Genomic DNA, 21503 nt, shown 5'->3' with positions numbered 1-21503 from the left:
CAGCCTCATCACCAGCCTCCCTTCCCTCCCTCTTTCCAGCTCCACTCCCCTCCTCCCTGTTCTTCAAACACACCATGTGTGTTCCTGTCTCCTGGACTTGGCATTTGCCATTCCTTCCTTGCGGAACATTCCTCCTCCAGAACCCCCGTGCCTAAGAAGCCTTCCCTGACCAGTTCCCCTTGTCCCTGCCCCCGACCCGGTCCTAGTTACTTCGTGGCCATCACCACCATCAATCACAATACTCTGCATCCCTGAGCTTATTTCCCTCCCCCGGGCGGGGGGGAGCGGTGCTTTGGGGGGCTGTTCTGGCTCACTGTTGTACCTCGCACAGAGCCGGGCACACAGTAGGTGTTCGTCAGTATTGCTGAATGAACTAAGGGGTCAATAACAGGGTAGTTGCTCAAGCCTGGGACACATAACCTCAGTGTCCATTGGTAGGAGAGGATAAGGTAAAGGCATTTCCAGATGCTAGGCTCCTCTGTGGCCACGAGGGATGAGGTCAGTGTGCTTCGTTGATGTGGAAAGATGTCACGGTATATTGCATAAAAGCCAGGTTTATATGAAACAGCAGTAACCGTCCCAATTATGAGGAATTGCACACACGTGTTTTTGTAGACACACATGCGTGCAGCTTAGACTAAACAATCACAGGGGTTTGTTCATTTTGGTGGTTGGGGCAAGAACCGAGCTTCAGGACTGGTTTGATCCAGTGGCTCAGCGACGTCACCAGAAATTCCGCATCTGTCTCTCTGCTTTTCCTTCCACCAGGTCAGCCTCATTTGAAAATGTAAACATCTCGTGGTCTCTGGTTGGTGGCCATTTCTGGGGCTCCATCCATTCCTCCTCCCTCAATCTTGTCCAGGGAGAGAGAAGGTTGTTTTCGAATGCTAAAGTGGGAAGTTTCTTTCCCAGAAACTTCCAGGGTGCCTCTCTTCCATTCATTCATTGCATTGGGTCCTGTGTCCGTCCTTGAGCCAATCACTGCAGCTAGAGGATTAGTTGTTGTCCGTTAGACCACAGGCCCACCCCTGTGGGGTCTGCTAAGGCACAGAGGCTGAAATGAAAATTGGGTTGGGTACCAAGGAAAGGGGGCGCGGGTGAGACAAATAGCATCATCCCCAATTTACAGATGAGGCCATCGAGATCCCAGCATCCAACTTTACCTTTCTTAGCCCACACAAGGTGGTCGGTGGAAGATGTAGGTTTAAACCCCTTGAAGTTCCTCTTCTTTCCCCCCTGTCCACCCATCGCTCCACTGAGGCTGTGGGTCCCCGGACCTGTCTGTCCTGACAGCTGCAAGAGCCAGCCAGACCCCCTCCCTTGGTGCTCGCGGCCCTTGGATTTACTGTATCTGGAACAGCATCAGGTTTTCAAGCGAGGCATTTTTATTTTGCCCTAAAAGCCTTCCAGGTGGGGGTGGGGGCAAGATACAATTCCTAGGGGCTCAGCTTTAATGGTTTCTTTTATAGAATCGTTCGAATTATAAATGCATGAACTCGAGGAAACCCTTGCTAAAGAATGCAGGAAAGCCGAACATTCAAGGGGGTGAAGGTAAAACAGTGGTGGTTGGGGGACGTTTGCTCTTTTAAACATGAGCTGTTAAAAAACCAAAGCGAACCCCCTGGTGCCGATCTGGTCCCCGGGAGGCTGGGTTTCCTGACTTGGGCCCGTCTGGGGGGCTCCAGGTGAAGTTAATTCCAGATGTGGATGGGCCCAGGGCCTCCAGAAGCACCACTTTCATTGGCCTCTGACCCTCCGACCTAACTGGGGGTTATGCATTTCTGTCCCGGTTACACAGGCTGGGTTCAAATTCTGCTCTGTCACTTCCAAGCTGGGTGTCCTTGGGCAGGTTATTCGGCCTCTCTGGGCTGTCCTCTCATGAGTGAGATCGGCTTTCTTTGCCCTGTCTCTTGCTTTATCTTTCTTTGGAATATTTATCACCATACGGCATGACAGTAAGTACACCCTGGCCAGTGGCCTGAGCTGACAGCCTGCTCTCAGCTCCCAGCCCGCTCTGCCCAGCAGCAGAGCACAGGACATGGCGCTTGTTCCGTCCGCTTTCTCCTGTCTGTCTCTCCGGCCCCGTACCCTCTGGGTGCCCTCCTTCCTCCTCCCCAAGCTTCTTCCAGATCCTTCCAGATCCTTCCAGATCCTCCCTAACTTTAGGGCACTCTGATGCAAGCCCTGACCTCTCAGTGGTGGAGTCAGGGTGCCTGGGCTCGGCCCTCAGGCCACTGTCCAGCTACACCCTGTCCCCAGAGGAATTCCTCCCTGTCACCCCGACCGATGCCCCGAGCCAACATTTATCAAGCACGTCCAACGTGCAAAGCTCTGTTCTGGGAAGCGTCTGTGTGTTGAGTGACAGAGGCAGGACTTGAACTCGGGAAGTCTGGCGCCCGGCCAGAGCACGTGTGGTTCCAAAGTCCGTCTCTCCCCCCAGATCAGGAGCTGCACCCGGGCTGAGATGGTCCGCTGCCCACCTGCCAGCTTCCCTCGGGCGACAGGTGGACACCGAAAATGGCAGCCATTGAACCACACTGCGTTCCGCCTTCCACCCTCCCCCAGCCTTGCCTCAGTTTCCCCACCTCCATAAACGGCCCCTCCCTTCTTCCAGGTGCTCAGGCCCAGAGCACGAAAGTCAGGTGTGACTGCACCTTCTCGCAGCCTCTCTGTCCAGTCCCTCAGCAAATTCTGCCAGATGTTTCTTTCAAGGTGGATCCAGGCTCTGTTGTTTCCCAGCTTGGGATGTGCTCTCGTTATGTGACCGTGGGGTGAAACTGGGGAAGGGTATAGGGCACGTCCCTGTACATTTTCTTCTGCAACTTCCTGTGAATCTGTAATCATTTCAAAACAAAACTTTAAATGTAAATTCCTAAGACGGATTTGAAAAATGAATCACTGAGGATCTGTCTCTGGCCAGCCCTGCTCGCTGCTGCCTGGAGCCAGCCCTGTCCCTCTCCCTGGACTGTCCAGTAGCCTCCCCCTGGCGCTCCGGGGGCACCTGAGATGCTCTGTTAGAGACAACTCGGGGTGCCCGCTGCGCAGCTCCAACACCCCGTGGCTGCCACTTCACACCACCGTCTCAGTCCCTGGTCCACAAACTGCGGGGCTTAAAGCAGCAGGGCTTCGTCCTCCCGTAGTCTGGAGGCCAGAAGTCCCAGGGCTGTACCCCTTCCGAAGGCTTGAGGAACGAGTCCTTACTTGGCTTCTTTGGTGTTTGGTGTTTGTTGGTCTCCTTCCCTCGGGGGTGTGCGTTTGTGTGTGTGTGTGTGTGTGTGTGTGTGTGTGTGTTTGTCGGTGTCTCTGTGTTTTCACGTGGCCTTCTTCTAAGGACACCAGTCACTGGGTTAGCTGCCACCACCCTCAAGTCCGGTATGACCTCATCTTAACTAGTGACGTCTGCAAAGATGCTGTTTTCAAATAAGGTCACATCCTGAGATTCTGGGTGGACATGAATGTGGAGGGACACTGTTCAATTCCGTAAAAAGAATAAAGGAAAAGTGCTTGCTGTTGCCCACAGGACCCTACATGATCTGTGCTCCCGATAGTCCCCCTTGATTTATCCCACTGACCCCTCCTTCGTCCCTGCTCACCCCAGTCAGTGCTCTAACCTGGCAGCTGGTCTCTTACCTGTTGCTTGAACACACCAGCCTCGCTCCCACCTCCAAGCAGTTACCTTTGCAGTGCCCTCTGCCCGGAATGCCTGTCCCCAGTACCCACATACATGGCTCCCTCCCTCGCTGTTACCCAGTCCTCTGCTCAAACGGCCCCTCCATGCATAAGGTGGTCGTCACTGGGGCTGTTTGCTACGGTTCCCACCCTCCTTGGGCAAACAGGGTTCTCCCACCTCTTGAAATTAGGTGGATCACATGACCCACTTTGGCCAAGGAAATGTAAGTGGAACTTCCTCTAGCCCAAGCCCCGCAAACCTTAGCCGGCTCCTAACCCACCCCGCTCCGTTTTTCTCCCCGCACACATATCACCACGGGCTACCGTGGTCAGAGCTGCCTGCCCGCACCCCCCCGCACCCCATGCATGCCCAGAGGACACCTCTGTGCGCTTCCTTGCTGTGTTCCAAGCTCCTGAACAACCTGGCATAAATGCTGAATAAGTACTTGCTGGATGGACAATAGCAGGTGCATGAGTGAACCATGGAGGCGAGGATAGAAATCACGGCGCGCAGCCCCTCCCCGCGAACCGCTTCTGCTGTAATCGATCTTCTGTGCGTTTGACTGCTTCCGGTCTAGGGCAGAGCATCAACCCCAAGTTGGCGGGCCTGATCGGGCGGCACGGACCCCAGAACAAGCAGCCCTTCATGGTGGCCTTCTTCAAGGCCACGGAGGTCCACCTTCGCAGCACCCGCTCCACGGGGGGCAAGCAGCGCAGCCAGAACCGCTCCAAGACTCCCAAGAACCAGGAAGCCCTGCGGGTGGCCAACGTGGCAGGTACGCCCCGGGGCGGGGGGGGGGTCAGTGCACGGACCCCAGGAACCCACAGCAGGACCCCAGTAGGGGCGTGCCTCAAATCCATTCCTATGCCCCGCAGATGATCCTCGAGCCAACGTAGCAGGAAGCAAACCCCACAAAATCCCATCCTGCGCAGAGCTCACCGCCTTAACTGTATAAAAGTAGTAAGTTCATTTAGAAATGCACATAGCAAAACATTAGTATAACAAGATGCCCGTCGTGTAAATTTCCCAGGAGACAAAGTGATGGCTACAAATAAATGAAAGACAGCTCTAGAAACATGTAGTGGGAAGATACCACACCACCTTCCCCAGGGAGGCCGCTGCTTGGGAGTGAAAAGGAGAAAAAAATGGGGGAGTTTGCTGTGTTTTCAATTCTAGTTCTTAAAGTGAAAGATATTTGAAACTCATGGCTCATTTTACTACTTTGTTAAATATGGGTCGTAGTGAGTTTTTGGTGTATTATTTGGGATAGTTTTAGGTTTGTTTGAAATGTTTTGTTATTATAAGTAAAAAAAATGAGCACTAGATTTTTCAGTGTATTTTGGGGGATACTTTTAGGTTCATTGCCATGATGCATTATTATAAGTAAAAACAAATTAAAAATAAAGCTAGCATTTTCATAGCTAGCAATTCAAAGATTTAATAGAAAATACTGGTTAGTGCATTCCCTCCAGGAAACCTCCAGGGCTTGAGACATTTAGGTAATTGTTGTAGGGTGTATGGTGTTCTGTGGTTCTTGAGGCTCTGAGGAGGATGGCCTGCCATTTGATAGTGGAGACAGACATGGGGCATAGAGAGGTTAAGTAACTTGTCCAAGTGCACAAAGCAAGTAAGTGGCAGCCCTGGGATTTGAGCCTGTTTGGTTTTGCCAGGAGGTGTCTGCTTGATGAGCTCTGGGCCCCCCAACAATCCTGTTAACTGTCTTCACACAATTCACCAGGCATTTGCTGGGCCCCGCGTGGGCCTGCCTTTGCCAGCCTTGGGGCTTGGCTGCAACAGGGTCCTTTTCCCTCTGGGCTGACCAGGCATCAGGGTGTTGTTGGCATCTGGTGGCCTGGGGTTGCTGGGATGAGTCTGGGGGCTGGGCTGGCCTGGACTGGCCTCTTCAACACTGCATGCCCACACCCTGCCCTGCCCCGCCCCATGGTCTCCTGCATGTCAAGTGCCACTTCTGAAAAGATGCACCTCGATGTTCCCCCAGACCAAAAGGAAAGTTGCAAATAAATTAACTTCACCGACAAACCATTTTCCCCATGGACTGCGGAAATGACCACCCAGATCCAAGGTGCCCAGCTTGTGGCTGAAAGAAACCACCTGCCCCCTCACCTTGACCAGCTGTACTGCTCTCTGAGTGGTGCTCCCTCAGCTCCCCAGATGTCCAGGTCTTAATCCCCAGGACTGGTGAATCCATTACCTTACATGGCAAAGGGGGCCAAGGCTGCCAATAGAATGTGGGTTGCTCATCAGCTGACCTTAAAATAGGGAGATAAGCCGGGATGGTCGAGGTGGGCCCAGCATCCCACTGTAATCACGGAGGTCCTTCCAGGCGGAGAATCCCTCCTCGCTGTGGTCCGAGAGGTGTGAGGCCAGAGGAGGGCAGAGAGGTGTGATGTCACCGGCTTTGAAGATAGAGGCGGGGTGTGGCACACAAGCCGACAAGGTGGGTGGCTTTTAGAAGCTGGAAGAGACAAGGAAATCGATTTCTCCCTGAGCCTCCAGAAGGAACACAGCCCCACTGACCCCTTGAATTTAGCCCGTGTTGGACTTCTGAACTACAGAGCTGGAAGATGATAAACTGGTGTTGTTTTCAGCCGCCGTGTTTGTGATAATTTGTTAAAGCAGCCGTAGGAAGTGGACCCACCACGTTTGCAGAGTGGTTTACTCCGCGTGCCCCTGCACCATCTCAGAGCCCTGGGTGGGCTGCGAGGCCAGGCAGGGTCTGCAGCGGAATCAGCCTGCCGGCTGCATGGGCAGCTCTGAGCTGAGCTGTGCCCGGAGGGGAACACGGGGGGCACACGGCGGCCAAGCAGCCCCCACCCCCAGACTAACCTTTTACTGTCATCAGCTTCTTTGGCTTCATGTAGCCAGTTTTCCTATTTCTGTTCATTTTCCTTTTTGAAGGCGAAGAAAGGACCGGTCGCTGTGCTTGGTGAAGTTTTTAGAGCAGGGTTTCCTGACCCCAGGGCCCCTGCATGGGCTTCAGTGTCTGAAGCTTGTGTGCAGGGATTCTGGAGGGCTTCTTCACTGGCAGGTGGATCCATTCTTTTTTTAGGCTTCTTGGAAGGCTCTGTAAGGCCCCCTAACGAAAATCCGACAGAATCCCTTAATTTGCAGTGGGAACCTCCTCTGTGCTGGCTCTAGCAGCTGGGGTCCCCTGGGGAAAGCCAGCCATGGTCCGCCCTCGGGGTCTGGGCCAGGCTGGATGTGGCTGTCACTTACTAACAGGCCTGAGAGGCAGAGGATGGTGACTAGAGCACTGACACGTCCTGGGGGAGGGAGCTGCAGAGAAGACTGCCCCGCCAAGAACTCAGGGACTAGCAGGTGCCCCTGAGGCCTGGCTGGGTCGGCTTGACCAGAGTGATCTGGGGAGTGGGACCCACAGGCACGGGGCTTAGGGTGGGAGGCGGCGGCGCTCCTTTGACGGGAGAGGGAGGCCGTGGAACAAGGGGAGGGTGGGGCTGGCAAGGTGAGCAAGATCAAGAGTCCTCTTCAGAGTCACATCTTGAGTTTGAACTTCATCCAAAACAAATTTGGAAGCCTCTGCAGAGTTTGAAGCTATGGTGTGGGGGCAGGGGTGATCAGATGATCCTTCTGGCAGCGCTGAGAATGGTGGGGAGCAGGGTGGGGTGCTCAGGGAGGGTCAGAGGAGGGAGACTTGTTAGATGTCTTTCCATATCAGCCAGGCAGGACGTGCTGGTACATTCCATGCTCGCAGACCCAGCGTCTTGGAGGCCTGTCGGGTGTAATGAAGGAAGAGAGACCAGGCCTCAAAGTCTTAGAATTCGACACCCAATTTCCCCCCCTGCATCCCCACCAAACACTCCATTTACATAACCCCCAGGACGGGACTCTCACTCCCTCACATGACAGCCGTTCTAGCTTGCCTGGAATCTGTCTCCGTCCTGGGACTTTCTACTTCCCGGCCCTTTTTGCAGTTTATCTCAACCCTTCCCGGAAATTTAATTAAAAAAAAAAAATACCAAGGCCTGGGCCGCACCCCAGGCTTGGTAAACCAGAATGTCTGAATGTGTGTGTATGCACACATACATACCCTTTTGAAGGGCTTTACCTCATGTGATGGCTGGGAATCCTGCTGAATCCTCTCATGTGGCGGCCCTTGATGTGTGGGAGGGATACTCACGCTCCCACCTCCTGTCCACTGCAAAGCTTTCTTCCCTGTAGGCTGATCACCCTGCCCCAGAGCCTTCACCTGCTCTTAGAGCATGTGGTTTGGGGTTGAGAGACTGGGTCCCACTTTCTTCTCCCCACCCACATTTGCACCCAACCCCCTGGGAATTAGGCATTGTCCCCAAATGATCTGGGGGTTGTAACTTGTGAGCTGCTCAGGCAGAGGCCGGTCGAGGCAGATGAAGTGGCTGCATGGGTTTGGGGGGGCCAGACCAGAGGGACAGGGGAGCTGGGAGTCTCCTTCACAGGCAGCTCTTCTTCCCTATCTTAGTCTTTCGCCTAATACGCAGTCGTCAGGAAACAGGACTTCTGACCTCTCTCCCAGAGCAGCCTCACGATCCAAGGAGGCCCGGAGGGGCGGTGCAGGTGTCTCTGGTGACAGGGCCAGTGCCCAGCCCCTGCTGGCACCCACAGCTGGACTCACAAGCTGCTCGCTGCCTTCGTCTATTGGGCCTGGGTTTTAACATGAAGCCAAATATCGTTGCTTTGCTTTAAGACAGGGTTGGGAAAAGTGGCACTCAGGCCGATACTTGCCCCGCCTCCGCCCATGGCAGACATTACTAATCAGTCGTGGCACCTTCTTCTCACTGAGCCTCACAAAGCTTCGGATCCTGGTTTACTTAGGACATCAAGCAGCCAGAAATGTTGGTGCTTGACCCGAAGCTTCTTTGCCACGTCCCTGTCCCAAGCTAACGTGTTCGGTCCTCTGTCTTGCTCAGGCTGCTTCACGCATCACTGGCTGAGGGATGCTCTTCCTCCCTCCCCTCTACCTTCCACCTCCCTACAGCGAGGGGGAGAAGGAGGCTGCGCATTGACGTTGCTTCCTGCGACCGTGGGCGTTGCCGCAGCGATGGAGGCCATCTTTGGACTTCCACTCAGTGCATTCTGGACAGTATTGCGAATGGTCCGATAGATTTCTTGGAGCTCTTCTCTGATGGTTCCCTTGACCTCGACCTTCACATGTTAGTTACCCCCTGGCCCTCTGGAGGCCTTGCTACCCCTGTAGCTGGTTCCCTGTCTCAGCTTTCGGGCTGCCAGGCCGAGAGGTAGGGAAGGGGGACCCCGGACCCCCATTGCTGCTTTGTCCTCCCAACCTCCCCTGGCCCCCAGCCTTGGAGCTCAGTCCAGCAAAGTAGACCTTCTGCCCCCTCCACGCTGCCTGCTGCTGAGCCCTGCTCATGCCTCCTCATTCCTGGAAGGCTCTAGTGCCTGACTCTCTGTCCCTCGGTCAGCAGCCACTGCTCTTAGAGTTCTTGCTGACTTTCCAGTCATGGAAGGCACCTTCCTCTCCATTCCCCTACGTCCTCATCCTGGAATTTTCCTCCTTTGGACGCCTCTCTGGCTGGCTCTCATTTCCTTTTGGTTCTTACACAAACATCCCTTACTCAGAAGATCCTTATGTTAGCACCCTCCATCCCACAGTCCCCCTGGAAGCACACCCTCCTCTCCTACCTTACTATTCTCCATCTCGACAGGATGTAGTCTATGTTTACTTGCTGACTTACTGCCTGCCTCTGTCACTGGAAGATAAGTGCCCCTGGAGCAAGGCTTTGTTTTGTTCATACCTACCTGTAGCTCTAATGCCCAAAACAGCATCTGCAAACCAGTAGACACTCATTAACAGTTTGTATGGATGGACGGATGGATGGATGCATAGATGCGTGGATGGATGCATGGATGGATGCATGGATGGATGGATGGATGGATGCGTGGATGCATGGATGGACGGATAGATGGATGAATGTGTGGATGGATGCATGGATGGACGGATAGATAGATGCGTGGATGGATGGATGGATGGATGGATGGATGGATGGATGGATGTGTGGATGGATGCATGGATGGATGGATGGATGGATGCGTGGATGGATGCATGGATGGATGGATGCGTGGATGGATGCATGGATGGATGGATGTGTGGATGGATGGATGGATGGATGCGTGGATGGATGCATGGATGGATGGATGCGTGGATGGATGGTTGGATGCATGGGTAGATGGATAGATGCATGGATGCATGGATGCATGGATGGATGGATGCATGGATGGATGCGTGGATGGATGGCTGGATGCATGGATAGATGGATGGATGCATGGATGCATGGATGCATGGATGGATGGATGCGTGGATGGATAGATGGATGGATAGATGGATGGATGCATGGATGGATGGATGGATGGTGCACCAGGCACCCAGGTGGTGAGACTGTGCCCACCCCACCCTCACTGAGGTCATCTCAGGAGCTCTGAGTGTCCCCAAGGGCCAGGATCCCTCCTATAAAGACACACACAATTCTGTCATAATGAATACAATATGATTTTCCTCGTTGGTTTGCAAATCTTTAAAAATTGCTTTCCTGAACTATAGATATAAAGATATGTACAAAATCAGGAATAATCACAGAGGCTGATGGAGGTGGAAGTTGCATGGGATTGAACCCACCCAGCCATGAATACGTGCTCATCTCAGACCTACGCATTTCCGGAAAGCCTGTTGGAGACCATTTTCCGATTGCTGCACTCTCTGCTGCCCTCCCTGTTTTCTCCTCCTCAACCCCGTTCTTCCTTCTCTTTCTCCCTCCCACCCTCATTCCCCTCCCGCACCATTTCATTTCAGATTTGTTCCTAGCCTCAGAGTAGTCCGAGTGGCTGTACATTCAGGGCTTCTAGGACAGCGTAACGCCCAGCAGGTGCCCAAGGAGATCTTCCTGACTTACAGTGTATGGTCGCCACATGTGGCTTCCTACACAACTCTCACACCCATTTCACAGATGGGGAAGTTGAGGTCTGGGGAAGGGAATTCAGTGATATCCTTTTTATCTTACTGTTTCTCATTAACCTAGAAGCCATGCAGATAGAATTCTTGTGAATCAGGGGACAGCAGGAAACTGATATTTCGCTTCTTCCAAACATGGCGTGTCATCAGGTTTGGAGGAAGCAGTCATTAACTCCAAATGGTTAAAGAGTGTGTGTGGGAATGAAGTTTGCATATAGTTTTAACCTTCCCTCGCAGGTGGGCTGGAAGGATGATCATCAGCATCTTGTTGCCATGAGCTTAGCGTCGTGCTAAACTGATTTGAACATGCACGGCTTCCCTGGTAGGCACTTTCTCCTCGCTCTGCAGATGAGGAGTCCAAGGTCTAGGAGAACCAGGGGCTGACTCCAGAGCTGGAGCGGCACCCCCTTACCTGGTCCTGACCCACTGGCCAGACTCTACTTGGGAGCTGGTGTGCTCTGGAGTCTATCCCTGGGCTCCAGCTGACTACCACCCCCACACCGGGATGCACCTTTCCAGGTAGGACCCCCTGGGTGGTTTGGCTGCAAGTCTCAGAAACACAGATCAGGTGGCTTCAACCACTAGGAAAGCTGTTGGCTCCCAGTGCCAAGGTTGGGTGGGCATGAGGGTTGGTTGATCCAGAAAGTCAAGGACAATGAAAGCCCTGGCTTCCTGTCCTTGCCCACCATGCTCAGTGTTGGCTTCTCCTCGAGGCTGTGGCTGCATGTAACCATCAGCTCTACTCCTTTTCAGTTCCCAGGCAATAGGGGCAAGAGATGAGTATCTTTTCCCATGGGTCTTTCTTAGGAATTAGGAAACTTTTTCCAGAAGCCCCCAGCATGCTTCCACCTGTGTCCCTTTGGCTTGGATGGGGTCATTTGCTCTTATCTGAGCCAATCCTCACTCCAAGGATGAGATGGGAGCTGGTGAGCTCAGTCCTGGGTCTGAACCAGTCACTGACAAGGGCTGGGGTTGCCATGAGCCCCTGAGGCCACCAGGAGGGCCACTCACCTGGCCATCTGAGAGAGCTGTCCAGGCAGGGGGAAATGGGTGCATCTGGATGCTTCCCAAGTGTAGGTCAGGTGAGCAGGCAACCCTGGGTCATCTCCTGGGCTTTCCTCTCCAACCTGCGAGAAGTTCTCCTTGTGTCCCTCACCCACTGGTGTTCATTACCTTCTGAGGCTGGAGGGATCACAGCAGTAGACAGAAGCTGAGGCATTGATGTTTTCTTTATTTGTGTGTTAACTACACAAATATGGGTGGACACTGGGCTCTGGGGATCCAATGGTGACCTCACAAGACCTTTAGAAAAGGCAACATGGGAGGTGAGGCTTGAGTATCAAGTAGAGCCAGACATAGAAAGATTATGAAAAGGAGCATTTCAGGTAGATGAAACAGCAAGTGCAAAGGCCCTGGGGTAGGAACAGGTTTGGCAGTACATACACAGCACAGAAAGAAGGCTGTGGCTTAGGAATCAGGGCCACATAGGGCCATACAGGCCAAGGGCAGGAGTTGAGGCATTGCTCTAAGCATGATAGAAAGCCCTTAGAAAGTTTTAGCTGGAGGAAATACAAGTCATGGGTAAGAAAAGAAAAGAAAAAAAAATAATAATCTCCATAGCTGCAGGATGGAAAATTGTGCAGGAGCACCAGAGTGTGTGTGTGTCTGTGTGTGTGTGAGAGGAGAGAGAGGGGGGCAGAGCTTTCTACGTGTTTACAAGTGCTCAAGCCCTAACCCAAATGCCTACAAACCTTACATACTTCTGGAAAACCCCAGTGCATAGTTTTTACTCCTCAAAGAAACCTCAGTAGTGTGTTTCTCTGGGAGGTCAGTGGGATTTGACTTCCTGCCCTCTCATTTCTTCCTGGTGGTGGGGACTTTGTCCCAGGCCATGTCTGTGCCCCCTCTTGCCCTTGAAGAGGGGTGAGCATCGTGAGGTGGGCTGGCCTCAGCAGGTGAGCTTGGCCAGAGGCAGTCCCCTCTGAGCAGGCTCCCGCAGCCAGCATGGTGGCACGTGGATTCCTATATGGAATCCGGGCAGAGGTCAGCCTCCAGAGAACACGTGTGTACAAAAAGGCCAGTGTCCACCTAAGGATCCAGAGAGCATTAGGAGCTAAGGTGGCGCAAGAGGGGTGGGGACGGTGGTGCCTCTTACGGAGGCCGTTAGCTAGGGATGGAAATGAGTTTTAAGGCTACAGGTACTCGAGTGGCTTTTGTGTCGGAAAGGTCGCCTTCCAGCTGAGTTTGACTGCTCACACCACTGCCTTAGGCTGAGGAAACCCTAATATGTGTGCGTGTTTCCTCTCCCCTGCCCGCACCCCGTCTCCCGCCAACGTAGAAAACAGCAGCGGTGACCAGAGGCAGGCCTGCAAGAAGCACGAGCTGTACGTGAGCTTCCGCGATCTGGGCTGGCAGGTAAGGACGGGTGGCCGGATCGGCCCCGATGGTGGGGGCTCTGGTGTGGGTGTCCCCGCACACCCCCCAAGGCAGCGGGGCTGGGTCCCGTGTGGGCAGTGAGCCATGTTTCTCATCGACTTCAGCGAAGACTCCAGAACCTAGTGTCCTAACTAGGGTAGAGAAGTCAGGTTAGGGATACAGGGATGACTCATGACATGCAAGGGCAGAAATGTGGTGGAGACTCCAGTTAGAGCCAGGAGCCCCAACACTTTGGACTCCAAGCCTCATTCTCCATGGGAACTTTATCTCCACCCTGCAGCTGCCTGTTTCTCTCAGAGGTGGTGGAGCCCGTGTGCTGGAACCCAGCTGCCTGCAGGGCCGCCTTCCACCCTCTGCCCTTCCCTCTTCCGTGATTCCCCTTCCCAGGGCAGGGGCGGATTGGCCCAGCTCGGGTCAGGTGCTTGGTCCTGCACCAGCCAGCTATTTGGGGGATGAGATCATGTCATAGGACCATGACGGCTCCTTCCGGAACCACTTGGATGGAATGGGGCGAAAGGGCAGGGGATGAATCCTAGGACAGGCACGAGGGTCATACAATCTAATGCCTGTTTATGAGCATCTGTGACATTCTGGGCGCTCTTCCAGGCCCTAGAGATGCAGCAGGGAGCGTTTCCGTGTGCCTGCCCTCATGGAGCTCAAATATCCCGAACGGGGCGTTGAGATCACCAAGGCCACTGGTTTTGTTGTCCACTCCTCAGCGAGCTTGTGGTCCGGTGGGGGAGTCCGGGTTCTTCCCCGGGGATCGTGCCCAAGCGCACTATCAGGGCATTAGCGTACGGCCAGCGTGGAGCCCTCCCATGGTTCTGTCCTCCGCGGGGCGCCCGGCCGTGCGTGCGCCCTGGTGCTGGAACCGAGCCCCAGACTCCAGCTCCTCTGCAGGGAGTCCACAGACTTGAGCCCGTGAGGGGTGTACATACTGCTAGAACGGTATTCCCGTGCTAACCCAGCCCTGAAGGCGGGCCTGGCGGGGGGCATCCTTCACTGAGCCGCACACATGCACCAGGCGCTGGCTGGCTCATCTGCAGTCACTTAATTCTCAGTGTTGTGGGTTAGTCGTCTCTCTCCCGTGTCGGTGACCTGAAGCATGGAGGTTTTGTGTAAAGCAAACTGCCAACGTGTAAGCACCTCGTAGTGCTAGAGTTGATGCCACCCCGGTCACGCTTGTCTGGGCCACCTCCCAGTAAGGCCGTGCAAGCATCCGTTCTGGGCTCCGCCCAGCCCCTGGGCGGTCTTTCCCTCATTTTGCCTTCTGTGGGGGACCGTGGTAGCCTAGCCTCATTTGTCCTGCTTCTGCGGGACCCCCAGTTGCTCGGGACGGTGTGGGCCGCGGCTTGGTCCCCTGGGAGCACAGAGTCTGGCCTGCAGGAGCGGGCTGGGGCGAGAAAGGTCATGTGGGGCTCACGCTCTCCCTCCCGCAGGACTGGATCATCGCTCCCGAAGGCTATGCCGCTTACTACTGTGAGGGCGAGTGTGCCTTTCCTCTGAACTCCTACATGAACGCCACCAACCACGCCATCGTGCAAACGCTGGTGAGTGTGGCCTGTGTGCCCGGGGCGGGGTGGTGGGGGCGCTCCGGGCCCTGCCTTGCGCTCCTCCAGGCTGGGGCCCTGACTTCTCGCAGGCCTTGGGCGCTCCTCCTGTCGTGGGCCCCTTCCTCCATAAAAACGAAAAAAGATGAAAAACCATATTTTATAACAGCATTGGCATAAAGATGTGTGTAATCTCCGACCCTAAAGTTTACGGATTTCTCCTAATTCAAAAAGAAATAAGAACCGTTTCAGGGGCTCCTAAAGGTATCTTGGCTCATGGTCACTGTGCGTCACGGTGAAGTCAGCCTTGGCCCTGCTTCTCTCTGGGCGCCTGTTCTTGGTTGTCCGCGTGTCTGTTCTGCATCCATCGGTGTCCCCACCCCTGGCCCCCAAAGTCTGGGCTTTCCTGGGTTCAGGCGGGCTTGGGAGCCCATTGCCTCCCTGAGCGCATGTCTTTGCCCCCTAGCCTTGAACTTTGGGGTTCGGCCATCCAAGAGCGTCTCCTGCAGGTAGACCCCGCACTGGGAGCTGAGGATGCCACCGGGAACAGCATAGACCTGGTCCCTGCCCTTGGGACCTCAGTTTCCAGGGAGAGAAGCAGTCAGGTGAACAACGGAGGGTGCGTGAGAGGAGGAAGTGGTAGGAAGCAGGCAGACAGGACAGAGAGACGGGGCAGGGCGGGGGCTGTTTCAGGCTGCACTTCCACGGGGTCCTTGCAGGATTCACTGTGATAAGAAGATAAGCTCTTAACAGGATACCCAGCCCTGGTGACCCTTGATAGAAGTGATTTTTACTCTACTGAAAATAGCAGCAGTGATAAAAATTAGGAACTTCGTTCTTTGGCTTAGAATCTGAGGTTCAGGGATCTTGGTTATCTAGCTCCCTGCCATAAACATTATTGGGGCTTTTCCCTGGCTTGAATGCTCCTGGTGACAGAGAGCTCACTACCCAGGGCTATCGCCTCTGTGGCCATCCCACAGTTCTGTTTGTTCTGAAGCTTTTGGCTTCTTTTGTTTAGTGGCAGACTTGTTCCTGCCCTATGTGTTATGTCTTGGAGAAAAAACTCCCTTAGTCCTTTCATTTGAACCACGCTCTGCCCTTCGAGTGAAGGCTTCTCTTCTAGCCATGCTTTTCCAAGGCCCTTCCTTCCCCAAGGGTAAACTCTGACATCCTGCTCAGGATTGAAAGTCCTTGGGCTGGAAACCAGTAGTGCCCCCAACCTGTTCCTTGGCCTGGGCCTGTTCTCCTGTGCCCGCGTGCCCCCTAAGGTCCTGCCCCATGCCTCTAGGAGGTGCCGGGGGGTCTCCCAGGCTGCCAGGGGCACACCTCTGCCCTCCGACCCCTGCTTCATGGCCCATACAGCGGAAGCCTGGCTGTCCCCTCATCACCCACTCAGTCTGTGTGTCACTAGGGAGCTCTGGGATCAGAAGGAGCTGTCTGATTATCCTAACAAGAGGTTCTGTGGTCATGTTTAAAAAGAGGGAAGGGAAGGAAAAATAAAATAAGATGAAAATTGAGAGGAAGGCAGACCATTAAGAGATGCTGAGCTCTAGGAAACAAACAGGGTTGTTGGAGGGGAGGTGGGCAGGGGATGGGGTAACCTGGGTATGGGCATGAAGGAGGACACTTGGCAGAATGGGCACTGGGTATTATTATATGCAACTGATGAATCTCTAAATTCTACCTCTGAAGCAAATAAAAAAAAACGGTGGGGGGGGGAGTCCTTGCTTTCTGGGAGTCCTAGTGAAAAACAGAGGAAATGAGCTGATGTCTGGGATTTGCTTTCAAATTATTCAAGGGTGGAGGAGGTGGGGGGAAGGTTTAGATTTGTAAGGTTTGAAATCGTCCATAATAAGCTACTGAGTGTGCTGTCTTATGTCAGAGGTCACAGGCTGGAGGCTTCCAGAATGCTTTTACTTGGCACACGCGGTGTGTTGGAAACCTGGAAGTTTCACATCCAAACAAAGCAGAGCTAAGTCTCTGGCCTGTCCTGGACACTCGGCACACCCAACTGCATTGACTTTGGCTGGCTGCAGTTAGCTGGCAGCATCCGCCCTCGGGTTTGCCCCAACCCTCACTATTCCCTCTTGTCTTACTCTTCGCCTCCTTTGCTCGTCAGTGGTGCCTGCCTGGCCCCTTTGGGCCTTTGAGTTTGTTTGCCCCTGGCCCTCGTCCCCTGTAAGGTACACAGAATCCCACGAGCAAGAAGGAGCAGCAAACTTGCGCGGCTAGCTGGCTTCTTCCTTCATTCCTCCTTTCTAGACCTTCTTCTTTCTCGTGGACTTCCACCCAGGTGTTTGCCCAGTTTTGTCCTAGTTTCACTGCTCAAGAGGCAGAATCGTCTGGTATAATTTAGACCTGCACCATCCAATACAGTAACCACTTTTACATGTGGCTCTTGAGCACTTGAAATACGGCCAGTCTGAATCAAGATGCTTTGTCAGTCTAAAATATGCTAGGTTTTGAAGACTTAGTGCCAAAAAAAAAAAAAAAAGATTCTTTATGGTAAGTGTGTATTGAAATGATAATATATTTGAAATACTGGGTTAAATGAAATATATTATTTAATTTTACCTATTTCTTTTCCTCTTTTCAAACGTGGCCGCTAGAACATTTTCAATTACAAGTGTGACTTGCATTGTATTTTTCTTGGACAGGACAGGTCTAGCCAAGAGGTCAGCCACTTTTTTCTGAAAAAGACCAGATGGTAAATGTTTTTAGCTTTGTGAGTCATAAGGCCTCTGTTGCAGCTCCTAAACTCGGCCATCGTAGTGCAGAAGAAGACCTTGGTACTAGGGAACCAATGGGCATGGCTGGGTGCTAATAAAACTTTATTCACAAAACCAGGCAGCAGCACAGAATTTGGCCTGCTGGCCCACCCTGTCTGCCCCAGGTGTTCTCCACTTGGGGCAGATCTGCCTCCCAGGAGACATTTGACAATGTCTGGAGACATTTTTGGTGGTCGTGGTTGGGGGTTGAGTGCCTCTGGCTTCTTGTGGGGGACGCTGGTAAACACTCTTCAATGCACAGGACCGAGGGGCAGTGGAGAACGACCTGGCCACTGACTTCCCAGCTGTGTGCTGCGGACACCTCTATGCTCTGGGTCCCTGGTCTGCGCAACAGAGGTTATGCGTCACGGGCCAGAACTGGAAGTGTCACGTGTAGTCACTCCTAGGGGGGAGTGTCGCGTGCGGTCACTTTGCCCAAGCAGTTGGCGGTCCTCATAGAAATGAGGAGGCCAGGGAGCAGGGACCCAGCGCTTCTCACCACTGCCGCCATTTGCTGTGTGTTCCAGGTCCATTTCATCAACCCTGAAACGGTGCCCAAGCCCTGCTGTGCCCCCACTCAGCTCAACGCCATCTCTGTCCTCTACTTCGACGACAGCTCCAACGTCATCCTGAAGAAATACAGAAACATGGTCGTCCGAGCCTGTGGCTGCCACTAGCGCCTCCTGGAGGTCAGACCCTCCGGCGCCACACTGTTCGGGGTTCTTGGTCTCCCACCGCCCAGTGCCTCCCACCGCCCAGCACAGCAACTGCCTTTCATGAGACCTGCCCTGCCCCCGTCCCCAACCTTAAGGGCGTAGGAGGATTAAGGAATTCGAGAAGCAAATGCCTTTTGATCAGGTTTTCATCCGCCTCCTATGGACAAGATGCTACACGCTGCGGCAGGCAAAACCTAAAGGAAAAAAAATATATAAAGAAAAATTGCCCAGCCACGATCATTGGCTGTGACGTCTCAGCCGTGCACTGACTCGTCCCCAGGGGTAATTAGGAGCGCCCTTCAGCCAGGCCACCCAGCAGCGGGAGGAAGGGGGCACAGCCAGGGGTGGGCACGTTTGTGTCTGTGCACAAGGAAAATTGACACGGAAGTTCCTGTAATAAATGTCACAATAAAACGAATGAATGAAAATGGTTAGGATGTTACAGATATATTTTCCTAAACAATTTATCCCCATTTCTTGGTTTACTCTGATTTCATAAACAGAAGCTGTGGCCAGTGGAGGCAGGGGAGGCCCCCTCTCTGTTCCATTCTGGTTTCATTCTGAGGCTTGCAGAGGCCCGCTGTTTACATAGACTTGCCCAAATCCAAGATTTGACCGGGAAAGGAGAGGGCAAATTTCTGCTTGGAGGAGGAGGTGTGTTGACCTTGAAGGAAAAATATGTTCCATCCTTCAGCTGGGTGTGTGGTGGCAGAAATTAAATTAGGCATGTGAAGCACCGATGGACATTCGGAATTGGTTTTCCAGCTCTCCTAGTGGTAGAAAATCAATGTGGAATGACAGGGCAGAAGGGACAGCAATCAGGAGAGAACCCACAACTTGACCCTGAACTCTAGCTAACGTGGCCCTATTTAAAGAAGTGCCAGCGAAACCTCGCTCTAGATAGGGGTAGGATGGGCAGGCTTACTGTCCCTCCCCTAGCTGGGCTCCCCTGTTGGTCATGATTGGCAGCAGCACCCTGGAGTCTGGGTTCCAACCAGGGCCTCTGTAGCCACCTGTTCTCATTGGCTGACCCCTACTGAGGGCTCTGCAAACAATAAGCTCCTTGAGATAAGGAGCGGATGGCATGGTGGAGAACTGCTAGGTGCAGGGTATGCTGGACATGAATCTCAAATGGAAGGATCTAGAAACTGCTTTGAGAGTGATGTCCTAATTGAGCATTCCAATTCAAAGGTGCCATCTCTGATGTGGCTCTTGGCGTGAGCCTCCCTTGCCTTGGCCAGTGGGTCCCCTAAATGCTGTGCACCCAGCCTCTGGCTGTGACACAGGCCTTGTGGAGCTCTGGGCTGTCTGTGAACAAATAACAGGGTTATCCAGACGAGTCCTATGCCCCTGGAACCTGGTCCAGCAGGAAATCGTTTCTCCACCTTGATTAAGTTGGTTCCTAGAAACACTGGGGCCCCGTTTTTATTTTCTTTTATTTTTCTTCTTCAATAGCTTAGGCCACAGACTCCACTCTGCCTGGTCAATGGGGAAGAGTCACTGTTTTTGCTGTACTTTGTTTTATCTATTGGCAGACCTGGGGATTTCTGTATGGTTCCCTCTTGGTGCAAGTTTTCTCACCACTCAAGCCCCACCTGGTTTCTGGCTAGCATCCTTTGTACATTGAAACATGTAAATAGTTGTTACAAAACAAAGAAATTATTTATGTCCATTGGAAGCTCATTTTACACCCTCCTTCGATCCCTTGTTCAGGATGATGAGCTCGCTTCCCCCAGCCTGTTTGTTTTCTTATTTAAGACTATTTATTAATGATCAGACCAATGTACCTTCAGCTGTTGCATAGAGCAGTCTTCCGTGAATTTTCTGTATAAATAGACAAAATAAAAAGGGTTTTGACTTTTCAATAAAAGGAGACATTTGGTTCTGATTCTTGGGGCTGTGTATGTCTGTGTGTGTTGTTTTTTCTCTCAACTCCTGGACATTGGAGTTCTCTTGGTTTGCTAAGGACTCTCTGCCTTGGCCCCCACCATTAATATGCTGTTTATCATCCAGGCTCTGGGGAGAAAGGGGCGCTCGTCAATGTTTGGTGCAGCTGTGTGGGGCTCCAGGCAGGAGAGATGGAACCCAACAACAAATGGGAATTTGGTAGGCTCCACTACAAAGATCCTTGATTGAATTACAGTGCAGCTGTCAACAGCTGTTTCAAAGAGGCAGGGGGTAAATTAGCTGTGTTTACTGCTAACATAGTTTAAAGATTTAGTCATCCCAATAAAATAGAGGCACAAGAAAGAAAGAAAGAAAAAAAAAGGCACGGTGGGGGAAGTGTACACCCAAAACTAAGGCAGCACAGAGCCCAGAGCCAACATTGTCCAGTGCAAATTATCTCAGTGGTTTGGGGGCTGCTGTTGGCTCCCGGCTCAAGCTGTGGAGGGACACCTGGGGGCCTGGTGGAGGCAGCCCGGGGCCCGCCGCCTAACTGCGCACAGAGCAGCACTCAGCCATGCAGTGTGGAACAACAGCTCAGGTTCCTTCTTGCTTTGAAGTGCACACTGAGGTCACCTGATGGATGTTAGAACCGCAGCTGTTACTTGGCCAGACTGTTCGCTCTTCCCCTGTTGCCTCCAATGAAGCAGCCGCTCCTAACAAGTTCCAGCCCCTGTGATTTCCAAACCCTCCTGTCACTGTCCCGATGCGCAAGTTAGCTTTTGTTCTATTTCCAGGCCAAAGACCAGAGCCACAAACCAGAGGGCCAGATGCAGCCTGCAGACGTGTCTTCTCCCCCACCCCCCCGCGTGGTGTTTATACATCTTCAAAAAATGAATTCATGGCCAACATGCTTTTGAGAACCAGAAGGTTGGGGGTGAAAAAAAAATCCCCAGTTCTGGCTTCCCTTGAGAAATGGGCAGAGCTGGCTACCCTGGGCCACCTTCCTGCATGGAAACTCTTGGCTGGAGCCAAAGAGTGGTTGTTGCCATAGTCCTCACTACTCCCAATTGCCTCTCTCACGAAGGGGTGAACATCAGTTGCTGTATTAATAGTTGCAGATGGCTGGGTATTTGTACGCATGTGTCTATTAAGAGCAGGAAGGTAAAAGCTGGGCAGAGAGGGCCACACCTTCAGGAAGAAGCAGAGAGGGCAGACATTCTTCATCCCTGGCACACACACACCCCCCCCCCCCGGTCTGGCACCTATCAGGGGCCCTGTAGGCAGGTGTGTTGTGGCTGAAGCACCACACGTGGCCTCATCTTTTGCCTTCACATTTCCCTTCCTGCTTTCCACCTATCTTGCTCGTTTTCACCGTGGAGCCGTTTTTCATTGCCTGCTCTCTGAGCTCCTGCATCGGGTCCCATGGCTCCCACTGCTTGGCCTGACGTCCCTGAGGGCCACACTGAGCGGATGCAGAGAGGTCCCCCAATCCCA

At 53.1% G+C, this 21503-nt stretch overlaps 1 protein-coding gene across 2 annotated transcripts in view; it reads left to right on the top strand.

Moving 5' to 3' along the window:
- The window catches only part of BMP7 (bone morphogenetic protein 7), a 91488-nt gene extending 71478 nt beyond the window's left edge, over positions 1-20010 (top strand). The window contains exons 4-7 of one of the 2 annotated variants that reach the window (XM_078057322.1): positions 4248-4445; positions 12991-13067; positions 14528-14638; positions 17934-20010. In XM_078057322.1, the coding sequence (XP_077913448.1) occupies positions 4248-4445; positions 12991-13067; positions 14528-14638; positions 17934-18083 (536 nt within the window). In that variant the 3' untranslated portion in view covers positions 18084-20010. The remainder of the gene's footprint in view (positions 1-4247; positions 4446-12990; positions 13068-14527; positions 14639-17933) is intronic. The other variant, XM_078057323.1, reaches the window with a different exon arrangement.
- The last annotated feature ends 1493 nt before the right edge of the window (positions 20011-21503 follow it).

Source organism: Halichoerus grypus, chromosome 10 (genome assembly GCF_964656455.1).
Source record: "Halichoerus grypus chromosome 10, mHalGry1.hap1.1, whole genome shotgun sequence".
Lineage (NCBI taxonomy): Eukaryota > Metazoa > Chordata > Mammalia > Carnivora > Phocidae > Halichoerus > Halichoerus grypus.
This window is presented reverse-complemented; position numbering and strand designations above follow the sequence as displayed.